This window comes from Arachis hypogaea, chromosome 8, assembly GCF_003086295.3.
Source record: "Arachis hypogaea cultivar Tifrunner chromosome 8, arahy.Tifrunner.gnm2.J5K5, whole genome shotgun sequence".
In the NCBI taxonomy this organism is placed as follows: domain Eukaryota; kingdom Viridiplantae; phylum Streptophyta; class Magnoliopsida; order Fabales; family Fabaceae; genus Arachis; species Arachis hypogaea.
The window spans coordinates 5,957,236-5,980,032 of record NC_092043.1 but is presented as its reverse complement, the minus strand read 5'-3'; the positions used below and the strand labels follow the sequence as shown (position 1 = coordinate 5,980,032).

Sequence of the window (22,797 nt, the reverse complement as noted above, 5' to 3'; positions counted from 1 at the left end):
GGAAGATAGGTTATTTTTCTTCTGATAAAATTATCGTATTTTTTATACTTTTCTTCGATGCCATTTTTCCCTTTCTCTTTTATCAATGTTCTGATGCTTTCTCACCTAATCAATTAGCTGATTCACTATTTACTTATTCTCGTGGAGAAACCATATGTTTTTGGTCACCTTCCGATAGTTTATTATCTCTTCGCACTTTGTCACTTTTCAGCAGTTTTTCAACAGTTTGCCATCTTTTCAGTAGTTTTTTGGCAATTAGTCACTCTTACCGCAATTTTGTCTACGCTTTTTTGTGGCAGTTCCGTGTGCGCTTCCTTGTGGCAGTTTCGTCTGTGCTTCCTTGTGACCAGGGACGGATCCAGAAATATTGTTGTTAGAGATCCGTTAACATAATTGAGAGCGGGACAAAATTGAGACGATTTTGAAACGTTAGAGGCTTAAATAGGACCAAAATCACTACAAGAGAGGCGTTACATGGCGGCAGTTTTTTTCTCTATTAGCGGCGGTTTTAAACCGCCGCAAAATCAAATTTCGGCGGTTTATTAGACCGCCATGGATATTGGCGCCGGGAGATGATTTCGTGGCGGTTTTCAACAACCGCTGGTATAACTGCCGCTGTATCAGTATTTTGCGGCAACTAATTTAGCGGCAGTTTTAAACCACCGCGATATACAGGTATTAGAATTTAGTTCAGTTTTTACCGGCGGTTTCGAACCGCCACAATGTTCTTACATTTTTCCATTAGAACTGTTTGCGGCGGTTATAAAACCGCCGCTAATTTCAATACAAATTTAAAAAAAAAATTTAGATTTTCCTTTTAAAAAACACTAATTTTTTGTTTAATTTTAAAGATACATTTGGTTTGCTGATAGCAAGGTATCCTTCAACATGATCCTACAAAATCAATTCACAAAGAGTTCTATTACACAATCTCTAGTTTTTTATTTAGAAATTGCAATCATGATATAATTTAAGCATTTCTCTTCCTATGACTAATTACAAAATCATAGAAATTACAAAAGAGAAATGAGATAGTTTACACATGACCAGATACACATCTGATGATAATGCATTTCTCTTCCTCTAGCTTCTTTCTTCTCTCACCTATTTTCATGTTACGACAAGAATAGATAATCATAAACCACAATGAATTTTGCGAAAATGGTGGCAGAATACTAGGATTGATGGATCAAATTATGAACCTTGAGGCATCCAGGATTGGTGGACAGAGTCTCTTCTTTTCCTGCTAATAAAAGCAGTGTTGATTCCAATGACCATGACGTACCTTCTCTTAGGAGTTGATTAAGTTGCTTTTATATATCTTCTGATAGAGAAGCGCCATTGCGAATTGACTCCTGAGCTGCCTTTGCAGAAGCTAACTCCGTATCCAAGTTGGAAATAGTTTTGTCCAATGTTCTACATTCAACACAATTTCATAAGCTTTGAAATGAAAATTTAGCAGCACACAACACAACACAACAACATCATGGTATATAACTTACTGATGGAAATATACAAGACAGATTTTCTATTGAGCTTTTTTTCCCTTCATCGATGAAGCAAAACAATTAATGGATACAAAAAACGAGCTAAACCAATTTCAAAGTTCATAGAAAGAAAATTCAGAATAAATCAAACTAAAAAGAACAAACCAGAAGTGAATAATAACAAAATATCCATAATAAATGATAAAATCACAAGGATGTGAATTCTATGTTTTCTCTTTGCTCACGCACCTACACAAACATTTATGCCATAAGAAAATTTGCAAACAAGGCCCTTACTATGGATCTCAATAAAGTATAAGCCAAATAAAAGTAATTACCTTTTGTCAAGGTCCTACAGTTTCAGTTACAGCTGGTAGGCCTTGTACCTGCCAATGGAAAAAAAAAGAAAAAAAAAGAAACAGGTTTATTTAGAAATAAGCTGGACTTGCAAAATTATCATGAAAATATAAGCAGGGTTGGACTTGTAAAATTATCATGCAAATATAGTTTTCCATGAAATCTTCTGCTTTATCAACAGTAACTTAAACATCATATAAAGTCAACAATTACCAGGAGAATAGGTGTGAAATATTTTCCAGATTTTTTTAATATTTTAAAAATTATGCTCCAAACGTTCTTTGATTTAAGGAGGGTGGTGGTGTTTTCTGATGTCTGATTTTTTCTGTTCACATTTTTGAGCTATGTCTTTTCCTTTTTCTCCCTTTTTATTATTTGTGCAGCTGCTTCTGATTTTAAATTGTGGGAGCTTATAAAACAATAAGCTGTACATGGATTAAGATACTGGAGCTATATCCAATTCACCAGGTAAATACAACAGCCATGTTTAATGAGTTTCTGAGTTTCTTATAAGTTAAACCATTGGAGTACTTCATGAATTTGGGCTATTTTTTCCAAAATGTGCTGCATATATTTAATGATTGGATGTAAGGTAAAAGAAGAGGGAAACATACCTAAAGAATCTCCAACTATATCAACTGTGGAGGGTGGAAATCTATAGACTGTTAGTCTGGCCTGGATCCATTATCAGGCTTTCGCCAAATCAAAACCAGCTGTGCTCTTGTTCTTGGCAGGAGTCATGGCATCATTGTTAGAAAATCAAATTCATGATAAAAGGCCAAGAACACCTATCATGTAATAATCCCTTATTATCACTGATGACTATGACAATAAAACTAACCTACTAGTACTTTAAAATGCGAAACATACCTAAGAAATAATATGAAAGTGAAACTAAAACAGCACACTTATAAATACCACCTGCACTAGTTTTGGTTTTAGTGAATGACATTGCAACAATTTCATTCATTAAAGTATAAGACAAACAAAAATAGTTGACTTCTGACATCTGAGGATTATATCTGTGATGGGTCTAGACCGTGGGGGTGAAATGCAATTCCAAACCATGGTTTCTCTTACAAGATTGGAATTAACGTTTTCTATGGTTGAGCTGCTGTTCTAAATCGATGTGTTCCTTGTTAGCATCTTTACACAATTTATGAGTGTGTCTAAGGTAGTGGTATGCATTAACTTAGGTTGTGTTTGTTGCATTCCCATTTGTGGTATTCTTTTGTGTTGGTAGCGAAGCAATGCAAGCAAAATAGTAAATAAGCATCCAAAGACTCTGAAGATTATGATATAGAGGGTCCCTCATTTATCCAAGGCTGTTATTGTGATTAGTGATGGCCGATGAGGTCTTTAGTATGTGAAATAATAAAACATAGCAAAACAAAACCAAAACTACAAAGAATCAAAATTGATATAAGAGGGCACGCACAGTAAGATTGATATTTGATAACTATTCATTCTTGTTTCAGTAAAGCTATTAAAAGAAGAAAAAGAAAATGTAAACAAAGTTCCTTAAGAGTAATTTAATATACTAAAAATAAAGTTCTCTTCATAGAGAACAAACTCTTAAAATTTCAATACATTAAAAACTTTTAATTCATTATACATTTAATTCTTTTGACTTATAAAGTTTGATTCCAAATAGAAATCATCAGTGAATTATATGCAAAGACATACATTGTCTTTCTAAAATATTAAAATATGAATCACTTGAAATATAAAAAATATATATGCTCCAAAGGGTGGCTTTAGAAAATGAACACATCTAATTTACTTTCTAATTTACTTTCTAATTCTAATCACTTTCAAAACACATTCATGTAGCTAACTTTAATAATGAAAAGAGGCATAGTGTTGGCACTGAAAACTTACTATCTAGACAGTTCTTCCTAGAGGATGTGGGTATCCATCAATTAGAAAAAAATAAATAAAAATAAAATACTTTTGCAGTATTAAGTATGGTAGAAGATCATGCCATTGGAGCATAAGGCCAATTAAAGCAGAACATACTACACAATTAAGAAATTTTGTACTTAATATAATTTATGATGATCACATAAGAAGTAGATCATAATGAACCAAAAGAGGGAAAATATACCTTCTGAGATGATTTAGATTCTAAGACTTACTTTCAAATGAAGATAATTCGGATTTTGGTTTCACTTCTGTAAACTGCAAACATTTGGCATATTGTCGAACATTTGGCATGCAAAAGCATAAACAACATAAAATAGCACTAAAAATTATTCTTTGCAACACCAATTCAAAATTCAGCACCAATGACATGAAAAATCAGCAGCATTTCACAGTGACTCAGTAAAGTATCAGTCAATCGATCCAAACAAATTGAAATTCAAACTCAAGAAGCTTTTAACAGCATGTTTAACTATGTATAAATTAACACTAATTCTAATCAGAAAATCCTAATTCTAACTTAAACTCAACTAATAACGGCAAATAATCATAACCAAATTAAATTAACACTAGAATCAACATATAACTAATCCTAAATTAACTAAAACATAGGAGAAATCTGAGAACCTGAGTCGAAGAATAGAGCAAGAGCATAGGAGAGAGGGATGCAGTGGCAGTGACCAGCCGCTGCTGCGTCTGAACACGCTGGAACTGGAGTGGCCCTGTTCTGATTCTGCGGCTGGAAATGAGTGAGGTAGGGGCGAGTTACAGAGCCACAATGCGAGGTTGTAAGGAGGAGAAGAAGATGGTCGCGACGGCGCAGGATGGTAGCCAACGGCGAGACAAAGAAGGCAAGAGACAGGGGAAGAGAAAGAGAGAAATGATTTTTGCGGGAGTTGTTCGGCAAAGGTGGAAGAAGAAGAAGAAAGAAGGAAAGAAGAAGAAGAACATGACGGTGGTGGTTCTGTGGTTCTGACGGAGACGCTGGGGTGATGATCGATGATGGCGCTGCGTTGGTGGTCGAGGAGAAGCTAGGGTTGGAGAAGGGGGAGTCATTCAGAGAGCTCTGAACTTGGTCAAGTGAGTGACGAGGCACTGTGGGTTTTTGGCTCTCTTTTTATTTGATTTCCGGTAGTTGGGAAGAATTGCCGCTATCTTGGTTTCTTTTGTAGCTGAAGCGCAAACCGCTACTATAACCACGCCTATCTAACTAATTTTGTGGCAGTTTGATAAACAGCCACCAATCAACGGCCGCTATCCTCCGTATTTGCTGTAGTGAATATTGGGGACAAAAACGATACATAGAAATAAATTTTAATTTTATCTTTCAATAATATCAATTTTTTATTGTACATAGTATTCAATTATTTTTTAATCACATCTAAATAAATTACACTTAATCACATTACTTTCATTCTAAATAAATTTATTCTTTTTATAAATAAATAAATTTTACACTTTCATTCTAAATAAATAATGTAATGTGATTCGAATGAAAGCGTAAAATTATAAAAAAAATTATAAGTAATGTGATTAAGTAATGAAAGTATAAAATTTATTTATTTATAAAAAAAATTACATTACTTTAAGTGTAAAATAATAAAAAAATTAATTTATTTAGAATGAAAGTGTAAAATTATAAAAAAATATAAATAATGTGATTAAGTAATAAAAGTAAAATTACATTATTTAGAATAAAAGTGTAAAAATTATTTATTTATAAAAAAAATTACATCACTTTAAGTGTAAAATTATAAAAAAAATTAATTTATTTAGAATAAAAGTGTAAAATTATAAAAAAATTATAAGTAATTTGATTAAGTAATGAAAGTAAGATTACATTATTTAGAATGAAAGTATAAAATTTATTTATTTATAAAAAAATTAGCATAAAATTATAAAAAAATTAATTTATTTAGAATGAAAATGTAAAATTATAAAAAATATTTAAGTAATGCGATTAAGTAATGAAAGTAAAATTACATTATTTAGAATAAAAGTGTAAAAGTTATTATTTATAAAAAAATTACATTACTTTAAGTGTAAAATTATAAAAAAAATTATAAGTAATGTAATTAAGTAATGAAAGTAAAATTACATTATTTAGAATGAAAATGTAAAATTTATTTATTTATAAAAAAATTATATTACTTTAAGAGTAAAATTATAAAAAATTAATTTATTTAGAATGAAAGTAATGTGATTAACTGTAATTTATTTATATGTAACTAAAAAATAATTGAATACTATGTATAGTAAAAAATTGATATTATTGAAGGATAAAATTAAAATTTATTTTTATGTATCATTTTTGCCCCCAATGTTTTCGTCCTATTTAAGTCCCTAACGTTTCAAAATCGTCTTAATTTTGTCCCGCTGCCAATTCTGTTAACGAATCCCTAACGGCAGGACAACATTGAGTCAATTTTGAAACGTTAGGGACAATTTTGGGACTTACCCCAAACATTGAGGAAAAAAATAATATTTTACTCTATATTTTAAAGTACAAAAAATATGTATGTACTTTTTTACTAACGAAGTGGTCGATTCTTCGTATCATAAAATTCATCGATAATAAAATCTATATCAAATTTTTCAGCAATTTTCTTTTCAATATAATTAAAATGACAATTAGCAAGAAATTTATCTTTCATTTTGTTTATGAGTTATTCTTCACAATATTCATAGTTGAAAAAGATATCTCAATTGTAGTAATTAAAACAGAGAGAATTAATACCAAATAAATCAAGAAGGATGGTCACAAGAAGTAAAGGAATCCACTTTATAGGATTTGAAATTTTTATTTAATTTAAAAATATTAGTAATAATATCTTTTTCAGATCTTTTTAATATTGTTACTTACTTTTTAGATATTATAAATCATTAATATTTATGTTGGACTGAACTTTTATTTATATTAGACTAAATACTAAATAATTTTTTTTTTAAATTAAATCATATTTAATAACTTATTACTATAAAAAAAAATTTTAAAAGTTGGGGGAGCCAAGGCCTCCACTCGCCCCCTTAAGTCCATCCCTACTTGTAACAGTTATGCTTTCTTCCAACAGTTTCGTCTAACTCGTTCTATCAGTTTATGTATTTTTTTATTTCGTTGTTTTAAATAAGTTTCAAACACTTGAGTTTGAGGAAAAATATTATAGTATAACTAGGATCAATTAGATCAATTAGTATTATTTAGCATATCTGAATATTTATTATAGGATATTACGTCTTTATTATTTCGATTCTTTTAGCACTTATAAATATTCGTCTATATTGTATATTATTCCATACAACTTGAATACATACAAACATTTTTTCTATTGTTCTCTCTTATCCTTTCTAACAATTTTTTTAAATGACAAACTATTTTTGTATTTGAGAAACTGCTTAAGTATTTGATTCAAAATTTTATAGGAATATTTAGATAACTATTTAAAAAATACACAAAAAATCAGATAAAAATTTGATCTATATATTTCTTTTTTTTTATTTTTTAAAAATATTATTAGTTGTTGATGACAAGTATGTCACAAAAAATATATATACTTAGCGAAAAATTACTAAATTTTAAGGATAAAAATATCTCATTTTTTTAATCGTACTTGCAAAAAATTACATCAAAATTCAATCTCTAAAGTATTTTTTGAGGTTATATTAGATATTTTTGTTGCATTTGTAAATTATTTGAGGATATTTTTATCCATAATACATTTGAGTATATTTTTGTCAATAATAAAAATATTTAATTACATTTTTAGTAATTAATTCTTAATTTTACTATAAAAGCTCCATGTTTCTATGGTCACAGCTCACAAGATAGCACGATGTAGTGCAGTGGTTTTGCTTCTTTAATGCAAATGTGCTTAATCTTAATAAGCGATCTAATAGCTCTTGCACTGGCTATTATCATCATTAGATACCAAGCTCTTTTCAACAGAAATAGACAATGCGGCAACCTCAATTGTTGCGTGAGATAACAGCAATAATATATTATGATTACCATAAACTCCCGTAATTATCATGCATGCTCCTCCTTTTTACCCTTAGCAGGAATAACTTCTTGAAACGGTTAAGAGCTAGGCACTCACCAAATCCTTGCAAATATTGTACTCTATATCCTTTAGAATCAGTTACGAAAAATGAGGTTTACATTTTTCTTTTATGACTTTAGTTTTCTGCCATTTTCGTTTGATGGCTACGGGATCATAGAAAAAATTTTCGGTTAAATACGATTTTGGTCTTTAAGTTTAGGTCAAAATTTTTTTTTATCCCTAACATTTTTTTTATACAAAAGGACAATTTTAAAATTATATTAAACTTTAGAAATAATTTTATATACAAAAAAAAGTTAAATACGAAAAATTTTTTTAACTTATATCTTAAGAATCAAAATCGTACTTAACCCAAAAAATTTTGTGTCTTTAGAAAACAAATAAATAATATTTACACTCTGCATTATTTATTTTGTCAGTTTGAAATTAATTTCTAATTTATTAATATTTTTAAAATTTATATTAAAATAATAATTAATATAATATTAATATAAAAGACAGTTAATTAATCAATTAATTTACTTTTACACTTAAATTTCTCGGCTCATGGCTTTTGAGATTGATAACTGATCATTTGTCAGCAGAATTACCGCAGACTGCATAATTGGGGAAGCAAACAACAATTTGTAATGTCTAATGTGATAATAATGTCTCCAATGATTGCCATATATTTTTCCCAAATAACGTTGACTCATTGTTATTATGATTGGTCAAGCAATAATAATACTTAGTACTACTATTAGTCTTGATTCTACTACTAATTTCGTTTAGGTGAGAACTAATTACTAGCATTAGCAAGTACTACAACTTTTTACAGCTGGCGAATCTTATCCTATATCCGCAACTAGTCAATATTGATTAATGATTAATGATTTGTGTATCACAAACTATAAACAGAAATATCATAAACGAAATTAATTTCTTCACGAAAAAACTCTATCTGGCGATGTTGGAACTACCCCAGGAACAAATTTGACAAATTAAACATGAGCAATGAAGTATAAGCCACTTGTCTGTCGAATCACGAGGTCAAATCTCAATTGAAAGAGGTTTACTGTGTCTCACATAAAAATTATTAGAGTAAATTAACAATTCTGCTCTTAAAAGATTACAACACCAACAAAAAATGATCTTTATTTTTGTTAACAATAAAAATATTTTTCAAATATTACAAAATGCTACAAAAGTATTTAATCGTAAAAAAAAAAAGTTTATTTCATTAATAGAATTTGCTAAGGTGGCAAATAAATTTACTAATATAGCATGTGTTACATGTAATTCTATTAAGTTTTTAATTCACTTCTAATTTTAAAATTCTAATTTTTTTTAGTATCAATTATCAATCAATAAGAAAATTACTAGATTCTATTGTATTAAAACAACCAAACAGCTCAACTAAACATGATTTATTATCATACTTTTTATTTTATCCTCGTTCATTTACAACACTCCATGAGAAAGAAAGTGAGAGAGAGAGAATAAAAGAATACAGCAGAAAAGGAAGCAGGAGACTAAAAAAAGAAAGGCCGGGAGGAGAGGACAACATCATTGTCAACATCGTCATTAAAGAGAGAGACAAACAGAGAGAGAGAGAGAGAAAGAAACAAAATAAGAAGGAGATATCTAGGTAGCAAGAGAGAAGAGTCAAAGAAAAAGAAGTGTCTGAGTAAGATGATGCTGGCGACGAGTAACATCACTGTTGTTGTCATCGTCATTGCTGAATTGAGAGAGAGAGAGAGAGGGAGGGAGGGAGGGAGAGAGAGGCGACATCATATTTGAGCAGAGAAATTGTGAGGAAGATATTGTTGCATCAGCTTTGACGAGGAAGAAGATGTTGTTGTCGTTGTTGCAATTTTGAGAGTGACTGAGATCTATTGTTGTTGTTGCAGCGGCTTCCAAGAGGTTTAGGGGAGGGGGAGGGATAGAGTAACGGATATGTTGTTCTTGTGACTGCTTTGAGGAGATTTGGGAAAGGAGAATGGAGCGACTGAGATGTTATTTGTTGTTGTTGTAGTTGCTTTGTGGAGTGAGAGAGTGAAGGCAAACGAAGGAAAAGAAGAAGAGAATGGGTATAATGGAATACGTTTAACACTTCAGCTAATTCCATTAACAGAATAGACTTTTTTTATAGCTAGGTATTTTTATAGCGTTTTTCAATATTTGAGGATTATTTTTGTCGTTAACAAAAATAGAGATTATTTTTGTCAACGTTCTAATAATTCAGTGACAGAATTGATAGTTTGTTCAAATTATTAATTTGGTAGATATCTGGATGGAGATCATTATTATCATCATCATCGTCATCGTCATCATCATGGTGGTCAAATTTTTGAATTAACTCATAAAGTCTTATGAGTTTACATTTCTAGATAGTAGAATCGAGTTAACTCGAACAAACTCGCTGAAAGTGTGATTCGAGTTTGCGAGTTTGATTTTATCTCATTTTGAGTCAAAATGATGTTGTTTGACCTTAAAAAAATTGTTATTCATCGTTTAGCTCCGATGCTCTTAACCTCGGTTCTCTTTGTGCTTCTCGACATTTTTCTTCCTCCATCCTTTTTCGTTGCTCACTCGCTTTGTTTTTACTTTGTGTTTTTTTACTATTATTCTACTCCTGATTTGAGATTTTAAGTTTTAATCCTTGTTTTTGTTTCGTGGTTGAAATTTTACTGTTGATTCGAACTTTGTTTTTGTTTTGTGTTTGTGTTCTATTTCATACTTGTTGTATAATTGTAAAATATTTAAATATATTTATTTTAACTTGTAGTTTTATTTTAATTTATTATGTATTATATGGTGAATTTTTTAATTTTAAATATTTGTAGTTGAGTAAATATATATCTTATGTATGATATATATTTTTTTAAAAATAAACTCATAATAAGTAAACTCATTTATGAGTTGAGTCTATAAGTTAAATGTACGTAAATTCCACGAATTTACTTGCACTTGCGAGTTTAATGGCCTTGATCATTATTGTTATATATAGGGTTTGTTCTTGCTTGATGATTAAGGTATAACTCGTTTTTTAATTATCTACTCTGAGCTTCTTTATCTCCGTTCTGAACTTCTTGTCCAAAAGTGATACACCTTGATGCAGAGAGAATAAAAAAGGGGAGAGGTACCTGCAAAAGGCACTCTAACGCTCAAGTCAGTATTTTGTAAGCTTATTCACAAGTGGTATTCAACTTACCTCAAAATGAATTTCTCCCTTTCTTTTATATTAGGAGTTCGTGATCCGAGGTTGTCTGCTATCGAATTATAGTGGTAAGGTATGGAGATCATAATGTTTTAATTTGTTGTTATGATTTTAATGGCCGACTTATAATGTATATGTCGAGTTTTTCTTAACCGACTTATAACGGTCATATCATAACCCCCAAGTTAAGCATAGTGATATTTTAATAAAACAGGATGAACTTTAAATAACGATGTATAACTCAGTATGTACGTTATAGGTGTAGAGCCTCCAGGTCAAGATACTTTATTAAAATGTCTGAAGAGAGAAGATGGTAAAAATAAAAGAAAAAATTAATAAAAAGTTATTAATAAAGCATTGTATATTAATTAGACACCGGTTCGTTTTCCTATAGTATTTAAGCCGTTGGTTTGAATGAAGGATGGGAATTAGGTTGAGGGATTTCAAACGGTTTCATAAATTGTGTCAATTTATTTCATTTGGAATCACAAGTGTGTCTCATAAAGGCAGAGGCTTTGAACTCAATAGTTTTCAAGAAGGGTTAAAGTATGAGAAAAAGAGGTTAGTGGGTTAGTGCATGTGTTTCTATTTCTTTTTCTTCTTCTACCTCTCTGAAAGTAATGGGTGTTGAAAAATTAACAAAAGTGCAGAAGGAGGATGATGGGTCGTATAACTGGGTTGGGGAGGATGTCAAAATTCGTGGTTCTTTGTTTGTTCATGAAGAAAGTGTGAGTGAGATTGATAAGCGGAAAATAGTGAGGGAGGGTTCTGGTATTCAAGTTGTGATGTTGCCATGTACAAGGGTAGAATGTGTTTTTCACAAAAGAAATTATTTTGAGTTCTTTTATATGCATAACTGTGTTTTGTAAGAGTTGCGTGTTAAACTACCTTTTACAGATTTTGAATGCTTTGTTTTGAGGAAGTTGAACTGCGCTCCATCTCAACTCCATTCCAATGGATGTGCATTTTTGAGATGTTTTAAAATGGAATATTAGAAAATAAAACCTACATTGAGCCTATTTTTCTCTTTATTTAAAGCAAAGGAAGTGTGGAAAGGAGTTTGGGTGAACTTAAATAGTTCCCTGGATTTAGAAATTTTTAAACTGTATAGATCCTCTTTTAATAATTTTAAAGAAATGTTTCTAAAAATTAAAAAGTGTTGAAGAGGAATTTCCGTTTTATTTAGATGAAAATTTGGGTGAAAATTTTTTTCTTTACTGGTGTTCTCAACCGATGCATGTGCTAGGGCCAGAAAAAATTAGTAGCAAAGATGCCTGTGTAATAGAATTTTTGTTGAGCCATATAAAGAATGGCAAGTTGATATCTATTTATGAGATACTTTCATGAGGAGATGATAAGGAGTTTGTGGTGAGGTATTTTGGTAAGGGATCTGATAATCTAGTTGAAAAATGGCTTTTATGTTACCTTGAATAATTTGGTACTTGTTTATTGTAGGTGGCAAGTATCCGGGCGTGACTGTGACGACCTTAAGAGCTCGGCTTAGAAGTAAAAATGTGGATAAGGAAGGGTCATGCATCATCTAACCTAGGGGATGGAGAAGGTGAGGTGAATCAACCTACTTCAAAAAGGAAGCCTATGGTTTTCAAAAAGAGGAAAACCGAGTTAATTATTGTCGATGATGATGTTGATGGGATGGAAAGGGGGTCTCGCTGGAGGAGATGACTAATTTTGTGAGTAACCAAGAAAAGTTGCACTCTTTTTCAAAGGTGGGTGATGGGACATCCATTTGGGATAGGAACTTTTCCTTCTCGGTGGTGACCGATGAGGTTTTGCAAGCTCTGTCTGACATTAAGTTGGCTATGGATATTGATGATGTTGCCATCGACCAATATATGCAGGTATTCGTATGAGTTTTGTAGTTTTTTTATTTTGTGAAGAAAGGATTTTTGATGATATGTTGGTCAGATACTCAATTTGCGTTTGGCAAGTATTGGTCGATGCCAAGAAAACAAGCATAAGAGATTGATGGAGAAAAATGACTCTGAGAATTTGAGAGTAGAAAGTGCTGAGAATAAAAAACTGATATCGGTATTGAAGAAAAACTTGTTTATAAAGAGGAGGAATTGAAAACTTCCAAGAATGCTCGTGAGAGAATTCCGAGCTTTTGAAAAAGAAGGAGAATGATATCGAGGATATGAAGAATCAAATGATAGAGACAACTGTGAAAATTAAAAATTTGGAAAGAGGAAAAGAGGTTAAAATTTTAGATGCATTTGCGGAAGGTTTTGAGAGGGCTGTTAGTCAAGCAAAGTTCTTGATGCCTAATCAAGGCTTGAGTGCTATGGATTTAGCAAAAGTGGTGCACAAGAGTATGCTTATTGATGATGATGGTGTTGTCCCTGTCGAGGAGGAGGGTGAGAATGGAGCGTAGAACTAGCTCTTTTGATTCTGTTTTGGTTATTTTGAACTTGTTTTATTTTGTTAAGTATGATATATGACTTTAGTGGCTAGTTTGTAATATTTGAACTCTTTGCATGATGTTAGTTGCATTATAAACAAAGTATTTAAAATACTTTAATGATGTGGAACACCAATTTGAGATGTGTTCTAAATTTGGTCTTTTTGTAGATCTTGTTTGATTCGTTATTCCAATTTGGAGTTAAGACGACCTATTAATCAGGATTGATAAGTTTTGTTGGAAATGAATTGTAAATGGAAAACTGAAAATGTCTGTTACATTGTAATTTCATAATGAAACTTAATTGTTTAGTTGATATTTGAAAAGGTTCCATTAAATTGACTCTTTCATAAAGTATAGCTCAGGGAGTTTGAATAACCCTGATAAATTAGTAACGGTTTTATCGATTGATATCGTTTTTGATAGAATTTGATTCCAAAAATATAACCATTAATGGATGAGATTGTAATATGCGTGAAGCATTTGTTTGTAGTAAGATTAGAATGAGATATAAGTCATAAGTCTTGATAAAAAGATCCAGATCGGTAAAGGAAGAGAATATCAATTAATAACTCAGATATGAGAGAAAAAATGAGTATGTATTATTTGTGACCGTTGATTACAAAGGTTTAGGTAGGCTTGCCTCGTTAAAACCTTTCCAAGCAAAATCCTTGTTGAGAAAAATCTTGTGAGTAGGAAAAACAGTACAAGTCTGTCCCTGTCTTTTAACTATAATAGAGCTTTAAAGAAAAAATATTCCAAATATTAGGTAAAGTGGTACCATTTAGAGATTGTAAACGGTATGTGCCGTTTCCTAATATTTCAATGACTCATAATGGTCCTTCCCAATTTGTCGTTAGTTTTCCATGTGTTGCAGGTCGCCTTGCCTGTTCAGTTTTTCTGAGTACCAAGTCGTTAACGTGAAAAGATTGGGGGTTGACTTTTTGGTTATATCGTCGAGCTATGTGTTGTTTCATATATTGGTGACGTAGTGTTGCTTTACCTCGGATTTCTTCAATGGTATCTAAGTCAATTTGCCAAGCTTCATTTTGTAATTGAGAATCAAAGAGTTGAGTTTGGAGGGATGATTGTGAGACCTCCAAGGGAATCATAGCCTCAAACCCATATACTAGTCGGAAAGGCATTTTCTTTATTGTTGAATGGACAGTAGTGTTGTAACTCCAAAGAATTTATAGAATAAGCTCGACCCAAAGCCCTTTAGCATCATCTAGCTTTTTGCGTAAGGCATGCAAGATGACCTTATTAGCTGCTTCGGCTAAGCCATTTATTTGTGAATGTTCCATTGAAGAAAAATGTTGTGTTATCTTTAGGTTATGCAAAAGAGAGGTGAATTTCTGATCGGTAAACCGGCGACCATTGTCAGTGACAATGTGCCGAGATATACCGAATCTATATATGATATACCTCCAACCAAACAAAGAAAATCATTTGTTGAGATGTTATTTTAGCCAACGGTTGAGCTTCAATCCATTTGGAAAAATAATCGAATTTTACCTGACCTAGTGCTAATGGAAAAGGACCGAGGATATCAAGCCCTCATTGTTAAAAAGGCCAACTTACTTTAGAATTATGCAAGACCTCGGCTAAAATATGTATAATTAGGGAGTGCTCTTGACAATTCGAACAAGCTTCGACTTTGGCATTGCAATCTTGCTGTAAGGTCGGCCAGAAGAATCCGACACGAAGTATTTTTTAGGATAAGCTTCTTGCTCCCACGTGTGTACCACAAATTCCTTCATGGGCTTCTGCTAAAGCTAGGTCAGCCTCTATCCTAGAAAGACATGTTAACAACAGATGAGAAAAACCTCGTCTATATAGAAGATTATTTAATATTGTAAAAAAGGATGTCTGTTGTCTAAACTTCTGAACATTATTAATTTCTGGTGAGATATCTCTAGTTTTGAGGTACTGAATATAGGTTCATCTCTAATCTTCTTCCTCAGTGACACTTAAAAGCTCGGTTAGATTGATACTTGGGGTGAGCAAGGAAGATTGATAAAGAGTGGAAGTGTGTGATTGTGTGCTTACAAGTTTAGATAAAATGTCATCTCGGTGATTGTGTTCCCTAGGTATGTGATGAATTTTAAACTTAGAAAAATTAGAAATGAGAGATTTTACCATAGCCATGTATTTGCTAGTAAAGGATCTTTAACTTGAAAGACATCATTTACCTGTTGTACAACTAGTAAAGAGTTACAATATACCTTGAGTTCTGAGATATGTAGGTCGATTGCTAACCTTAAACCTGTTATTAGAGCTTTGTATTCTATCTGGTTATTACTTACTTTGAAAGAGTTGTGCAAAAAATGTTCAAGGTCAAATCTGGTACCATTTTCAAAGAGGACGACGGCACCACATTCTTGTGGATTAGATGCGCCATCCACATAAAGAGTCTATTCCATAGAATACTGGCCCAAATTGGGGACAATGAACTCGGCGACAAACTCTGCTAAGTATTGTGATTTAATCAGACCTCTGCTTTGATATCTGATGTCAAATTCGGAAAGCTTAACCGACTATTTTATAACTCAGCCAGCTGCTCTGGTTTATTGAGAATTTGTCTTAGTGGTTGGTCAGTTCAGATATTGATTACATGACTCTGAAAGTATGGTCGGAGTCATCTAGCTGAGAATATCAAAGTGGGAGCAAGTTTCTCTATCTTTGGATAATGAAGCTCGGCATGCTGCAGTAACTTGCTGACAAAATAAATAGGTCGTTACACTTTTCTCTTTTTGTAACAAGAACAAAACTTATAGCCTAGTCAGTAACAAATAAGTACATGAATAGGCTTTTGTAAGATGGGGGGTTTTGAAAGGATAGCCTTTAGATTGGAAAAAGTTTTTTTACATTCATCAGTTTAGTTAAAATTGTTTTTCTTTTTCAATGTTTGGAAAAAACAAGAAGATTTAGAAGCTAAGCATGGTAAATATCTAGATAAGGCAGCAAGTCTTTTTGTTAAACGTTGGACTTCCTTTACTGTTTGTGGGCTTTTCATCTCTAATATAGTTCGACACTTGTCTGGATTAGCTTCTATACCTCGGCTTGTAAGCAAAAACCTTAGGAATTTGCGTCCTTGTACACCAAAGACGCATTTTTCTGGATGTAGTCGCATGTTATACTGTCTAATTTGATTAAAAATTTCAGTGAGGACGTTTACATGTTTGTTGCCGAGCTTTGTTTTTGCCACCATGTCATCGACATAAACCTCCATGTTCTGCCCGATTTGGTATGCAAACATTTTATCCATAAGGCGTTGATAGGTTGCTCCTGCATTCTTCAGTCCAAAAGACATAACTTTATGGAAATAGTTACCAAAGTCAATTGTAAAGGCATCTTTACTTTGATCAGGATGATGCATCATAATTTGGTTATACCTAGAATATGCATCCATAAAGCTTAATGTTGCATAGCCTGAAGCAGTATCAACTAAAGAATCAATAGATGGTAAAGGACAAACATCTTTTGGGCATGCTTTGTTGAGATTAGTGAAATCAACACACATGCGCCATTTACCACTGTATTTTTTTACCATTACAATGTTGGCCAACCAAGTTGTAAATCTGATTTCTTATATGAAGCCAGCATTTATGAGCTTTTTAGTTTCCTCTAAGGAAGCTTGTTTTTTCTCAATGCTGAGGTTGCATTTCTTCTGAGTTATAGGTCGAATAGATATATTGAGTGCTAATTTGTGAGAAATGATCGAGGGATCAATCCCAGGCGTGCAAGAGTTCAAGCAAATAAGTCGGTATTTTGCTATAAAAAGTTTTGAAGTGTATCCTTTTCTGAGCTTAGAGTTGTACCTACATAGGTAAATTTAGTTGGATTGTTAGTTAAATAGACTTTTTGTAACTCTTCCATTGGTGTTGGTCATTCAAGGAGCTCGGCTCTTGGATCAAGATCAGTTAATGCTGTGAGCTCGTAAGGATTTTGAACAGCGTTCACTTGTGCACCTATAGCTCGGCTTGCGGCTGCCGATTTCAAAATGATATTGTAGCACTGTCATGCTTCACGATGGTTGTTGTGAATAGTTGCAATGAGGTCATCCTGCACAGAAAACTTAACACATAGATGAATAGTGGATACTATAGCACCAAACTTATTTAGAAAAGGTCGGCCACGTATTAAATTATATGGACTGAAACAATCAACAACCAGATATTGAACATCAGAAGTTTTAGCTAAAGGATGCTCACCTAGTGTAGTTTGTAACCACACAGATCCCAATACTGGGACACGTTCACCTGAAAACCCCACTAAATCTCCAGTGGAGGGTTGAAGTATGTTATTGCTCAGCTTCATTTTTTGGAATGTAGATTAAAATAGGACGTCTACACTGCTTCCAAGATCGAGCAGTACTTTTTGCACTAGTAGATCTCCTAATTGGATAGAAATAACAACTAGATCATCTAGGTTGGTGCTGTTTGTGTTGAAGTCAGACAGTTGAAACGTCATTTTTGGGAAATGAGGAGGAGACTGGGATTCATTGGAAGCACCCTCTACCGAGAGCATAGCTCGGTATGTACGCTTTTGGGGGGAGTTTGAGGTCCCTCCACCAGCGAAACCTTCAGATATGTAGTTAATGACTCCTTGTGGTTGGTCAAGGTGAGTATGAGTGGTCTTCTCCTTGTCTCGAGAATGTTGTCTTGCAAAGAAATGGTCAGTAGAGTGTGTTGTGCGTTTTTTAATGTGGCTGCTGATGTATTTGTCCAAATGGCCCTGTCAGACTAGTCGCTCTAACAGGTCTTTGGCGATGACACACCATCGGTAGTGTGCCCATGCTTTTGGTGGAAAGTGCAATATTTGAACTTATCTATATTCTTCATATCCTGATAATTATTGGCTTTACGAGGAGGCTTGATGAGCTTTGCATTTAGGATTTCTTTGATTATTTCCTCCCTCTTGGTGTTGAATTGTATATATGAGTCATAATAGGGAGTTAGCTTGAAAGTCTTTTTGTTGTCCCGAGATTTATCTTTGTCCTTATTATTGTGGGTTTTTTCCGATTTTCTAGCCTGACGGAGCTCCTCAATCTTCATCTGACCTTTATCCTTCTCCCAAAACTCGGCGAGCGTTTTTGGTTTTGCTACGGTGATTGCTTCTTGAAATTTTTCTGGCCGAAATCTGCTCTTGATGGCGTGCAAATGCACCTCAGGGTGAAGATCTGGAATAGTAATTGCCACCTTCGTAAAACGAGTAATATAGCCTTTCAGACTTTCATTTTGTCCTTGTTTGATTATGTTCAAGTAGTCAGAATCATGTAGATAAATGGAAGATGCAGCAAACTGATCTTCATAAAGCTTTGCCAATTTTTGAAAATGAGAAATAGAATCTGTAGGCAAAGAACAAAACCAATCAAGTGCATGACCATCTAAAAAGGTAGGAAAACAACGACATAAAACAGGGTCAAAAATACTGTGTACTATCATAATATACCAGAATTTCTAGATATGATTCTTTGGGTCACCCAATCCATTGTAGGGAGTTAAGGTCGTGGTAAAGTGAACCTCTTGGGCTTTTGAAAATTCATGACATCAGTAATGAATAGACCAATGACATTATCCAATTCATCGTCTTTGTCGGCTTGTCGATCTTCTTCTTGCCATTGAGTTTCAGAAACGTGCGTTGGATCAGAGTTGTGTTCCTCATCCATTAGCCCCTCGTTATGATCATCATTATTTTCAATCCGAGCATTGGTCAACTCGACTATTTGGTTTGTCATTCTTTGATTTTCTTCTGCCATATGTTGATTGACCTGTTGTTACTCGGTTACCATCCGGAGAAGCTCAGATGGTGTTGGAAGAGGTTGGTCAGCCATAGACGAACAAAGGAATTTTGGGGCCTAAAAAAGAAAAAAAAAGTTTTTATTTCTTAGGCTCCACGGTGGGCGTCAATTGTTCTTGCTTGATGATTGATGTATAACTTGTCCTTTGACTATTTACTTCGAGTTTCTTTATCTCCGCTCCGAGCTTCTTGTCCAAAAGAATTACACCTTGATGCAGATAGAACAAAAAAGGGGGAGGTACCTGTAAAAGGTACTCCGACGCTCAAGTCAGTATTTTGTAAGTTCATTCTCAAGTGATATTCAACTTACCTCAAAATGAATTCCTCCCTTTCTTTTATATTGGGAGCTCATGATCCAAGGTTATCTGTTACCGAATTATAGTGGTAACGTATAGAGATCATAACGTTTTGATTGTTGTTATGATTTTAATGGCCGACCTATAACATATATATTGAGTTTTTCTTAACCAACATATAACGGTCATATCAAGGTTAATAGTTAAATTCATCTCTAAAAGATTACTCATTTTTTAAATTGGTCCTCAAATGATTTTTTTAGTAATATTAGTTCTTGAAAGATAAAACGTAAGTCAAATTGGTTTTTTCGTTAGATAGATGATGATGTGTCACGTTAAATATCACGTGACATAATGACGTGGTAGGTTAATGTCACGTGTCACAAGATGATTGGTTGACATATCAGATCAGTGACACTTGGTATGCCACATGTCATTTGACATGTCATAAATATATTTATAATCAAATTAGTCCCTTAAAATACACATGTAAATTATTTTCATCCCTAACATTTAAAAAATTAATCATATTAGTCTTCATGTAAATTTCTCTTTTTTATATAATATTAAATTTTTAATATTTCTTAATCCTACTCATTTTAATCTTATTTTTTACACTTTAATAAAAAAATTTCAAACAAATAATAAAAATAATTAAATTGTTACAAAGTTATTTTCTCATATGTATTTTTAGTTTTTTCATTTTCGAGTTCTAGTTTTTTTGTAGTAAATTTTTTTAATATAAATAATTTTATCAAATTATTATCAATTATATACTAAAAGTTTTAATATTTTGGATATCATTAAATAAGTATAGTAATTATTTTACATATTTTAATCTTTTAGATTTCACTAAATAAATATAGTAGTTATTTTTAAAAAAATTATATTAAAATATTAAAATTCAACAAATAATCCCACAAATCAATTTTCTAATTATTGAGTTCTACCATATAAATTAAATAATAATAAAAATTATAATTTTAAAAAATCTTAAAATTTTAAATTTTAAAATAACTATTATATTATTTAGTGAGATTCAAAATATTAAATTTTTTAAATATATAATCAATAAATTTGATAAACACGTTTAAATAAAAAATTTTACTATCAAAAAATTACATTTTAAAAATATAAAATTTTAAAATACAAATGATAAAATAATTTTATGATAATTTAATTATTTTTATTATGTTATACAAAGAGAATTTTATTTATTAAGGTTTAAAAAATAATATTAAAATTAGTAGTATCAAAAAATATTTAAATTTAATATTATGAAAAAATAAAAAATATTTATATAAGTATTAATTTGATTAATTTTTAAAATTTTAGGAATGAAAATGACTTACGTAGTTACGTGTATTTTTAGGAATTATGTTGATTATAAATAAATTTTTTATATGTTAAGTGGCACGTGACGTGTTAGGTGCCACTGACTTAAAACGTGACATGTGACATTAACCTATCACATTATGTTATATGACATTTAACATGATACATTATTATTTAACTGATAAAAGTATTAATTTAACTTATTTTAGAATTAATATGACTACAAAAATTATTTGAGTGTTAATTTAAAAATCGAGTGATATTTCAAGACGAATTTCACTATTAACCGTTTCTCTCTCTCTATATATATATATATATATATATATATATATATATATATATATATATATATATTAAGATAACGTATCAATCGATGGTCACCGACACCGTTCTAGGAGGACTACGCTACACGTTCATTATTTAATTTCGGAATTGTTTTCGTAGGCATGGCGCTAGGACTCCTGCTTCATCTAGAACAATATGCAACTCTGATTAATAGGATCACGTAAAATCAATACAAAATAGTACAATCACACGTCGTACCACCTAAATTATTGCGAAAACCATACACGAAATATAAATCATACAGATGTGGTTCGTTGTTAAACTACGAAATAATAAACTTGGTAGCAGTGAGCGAACCGGTTTGATTCGATCAATTAGTCATATATGTAAGTATGCTTACTTATCTAAAATTAAATAATTAATAAATCCGACACACTGAAAGCTTGGAGATTATGGTAGCGAATAAAATTGGCTTCCTTATGGGATCAAATTCGAGGGAAGTTGGCAACAGAAAAGTTAATATTGCATTCTTAGAAGAAAAGGGTACTTTAGAGGTCTTTCTCCTTCTGAAAAATTGGCTAAACTTATTAAAATTACATGTAATCATAATCATTAATTAGTCAATAACCTACTTATGCTTAAAATTTAAAGGGGAAGATGCGGGTAACAACAGCTTGTGATTTGGAGTCACTGTCACGTGGCTGTGGATGGGGACACAATTAAGGGTGTGTGTGGATCCCCCTACTTATTCTTTCTTCGTTCATGTTTGAAACGCAAGCGTTAGCATTTAGCTTAGAAAAATGTTTATGTACCATTTTCTTTTATAGAATAAAGTATGAAGTGACCAGTGAGAGTCGCATCCCATCTATGATCTATCCTCCTTTCTATAATAATGATTAAATTATGTGTGTTATAAGAATGTAAAAGAAAAATAATATAAAATAAAATATCTTGTTGGCTAGCTTGTAGTCATGCTTATACCTAGCTACCCATCCATATCATGCAATCTCTTTGCCGTTTCAGCTGCGATTCCTTGTGTTTATGTCATCCATTTCAACTGGCTTTCTCAATCCAAGTTAAATTTATCAATTATACGCAACAAAACATTTGCATCTTATGCAATTGGGCTATGGATTTGTGCAGTACTTTGGTGCACATCAAATTAACAATTTATCTCATATATATGACAGCTATTTATATAATATATATTATGACAATCGAGTATATATCCTCTATTATTTATCTACCTATATTTTTGTTTAATAAAATAATAAATAGAAGAGAAATGAAGATCTATCCAAACTCCCAAGACACATACATTAAGGTTGCCAGCTGGCAAGCATAGCAACGGACGCGTGGGTCTAAAAAAATATGCATACTTTACGATGTTGCACCACCATCGTCTCCCTTCCACAAAATTTCTACCAATACTTTTTTCGTTGAAAATAAATTTCCATCATATAATTTCCTAAGTAACTAAGTTGATCCGGGAGAGAAAAAATAAAATGGTTTAGGTGGGCAGGGCATGTGATTGGTGCAGCTTTTTGCCTCCTTTAATTTTATTTATCTTTTTTAATTTAATTTAGTTGAATGCATCCACCGGCAAAAACCACCAAACCCGTAAAAAAGAGCCAAG

General features: G+C 32.0%; 1 protein-coding gene and 1 long non-coding RNA gene across 3 annotated transcripts; both read right to left on the bottom strand.

Moving 5' to 3' along the window:
- Nucleotides 1-861: 861 nt before the first annotated feature.
- LOC112705820 (uncharacterized) lies at nucleotides 862-4,861 on the bottom strand. 2 transcript variants are annotated; one of them, XR_011864470.1, is made up of 5 exons: nucleotides 4,395-4,861; nucleotides 2,459-2,632; nucleotides 1,826-1,873; nucleotides 1,203-1,416; nucleotides 862-1,104 (listed from the first exon to the last, which is right to left on the bottom strand). It is a non-coding gene; the product is annotated as an uncharacterized lncRNA (long non-coding RNA). The 2 variants fall into 2 exon arrangements; XR_003811328.2 differs by lacking the exon at nucleotides 4,395-4,861 and having other exon boundaries at nucleotides 2,459-3,921.
- Nucleotides 4,862-18,197: 13,336 nt separating this feature from the next.
- LOC140174632 (uncharacterized) lies at nucleotides 18,198-19,204 on the bottom strand. The gene is made up of 2 exons (XM_072200113.1): nucleotides 19,012-19,204; nucleotides 18,198-18,832 (listed from the first exon to the last, which is right to left on the bottom strand). The coding sequence occupies exons 1-2, from the start codon at nucleotides 19,202-19,204 to the stop codon at nucleotides 18,198-18,200; spliced, it is 828 nt and encodes a 275-aa protein (XP_072056214.1).
- Between the last annotated feature and the right edge of the window lie 3,593 nt (nucleotides 19,205-22,797).

What these genes read in the sequence shown, in the direction of transcription:
- LOC140174632 (XM_072200113.1), bottom strand. Translation starts at nt 19,204, where the DNA reads ATGGCAGAAGAAAATCAAAGAATGACAAACCAAATAGTCGAGTTGACC. An exon ending in TGAATTGGATAATGTCATTG is followed by an intron (nt 18,833 to 19,011) that starts GTCTATTCATTA and finishes CTACCTTTTTAG; the next exon opens with ATGGTCATGCACTTGATTGG.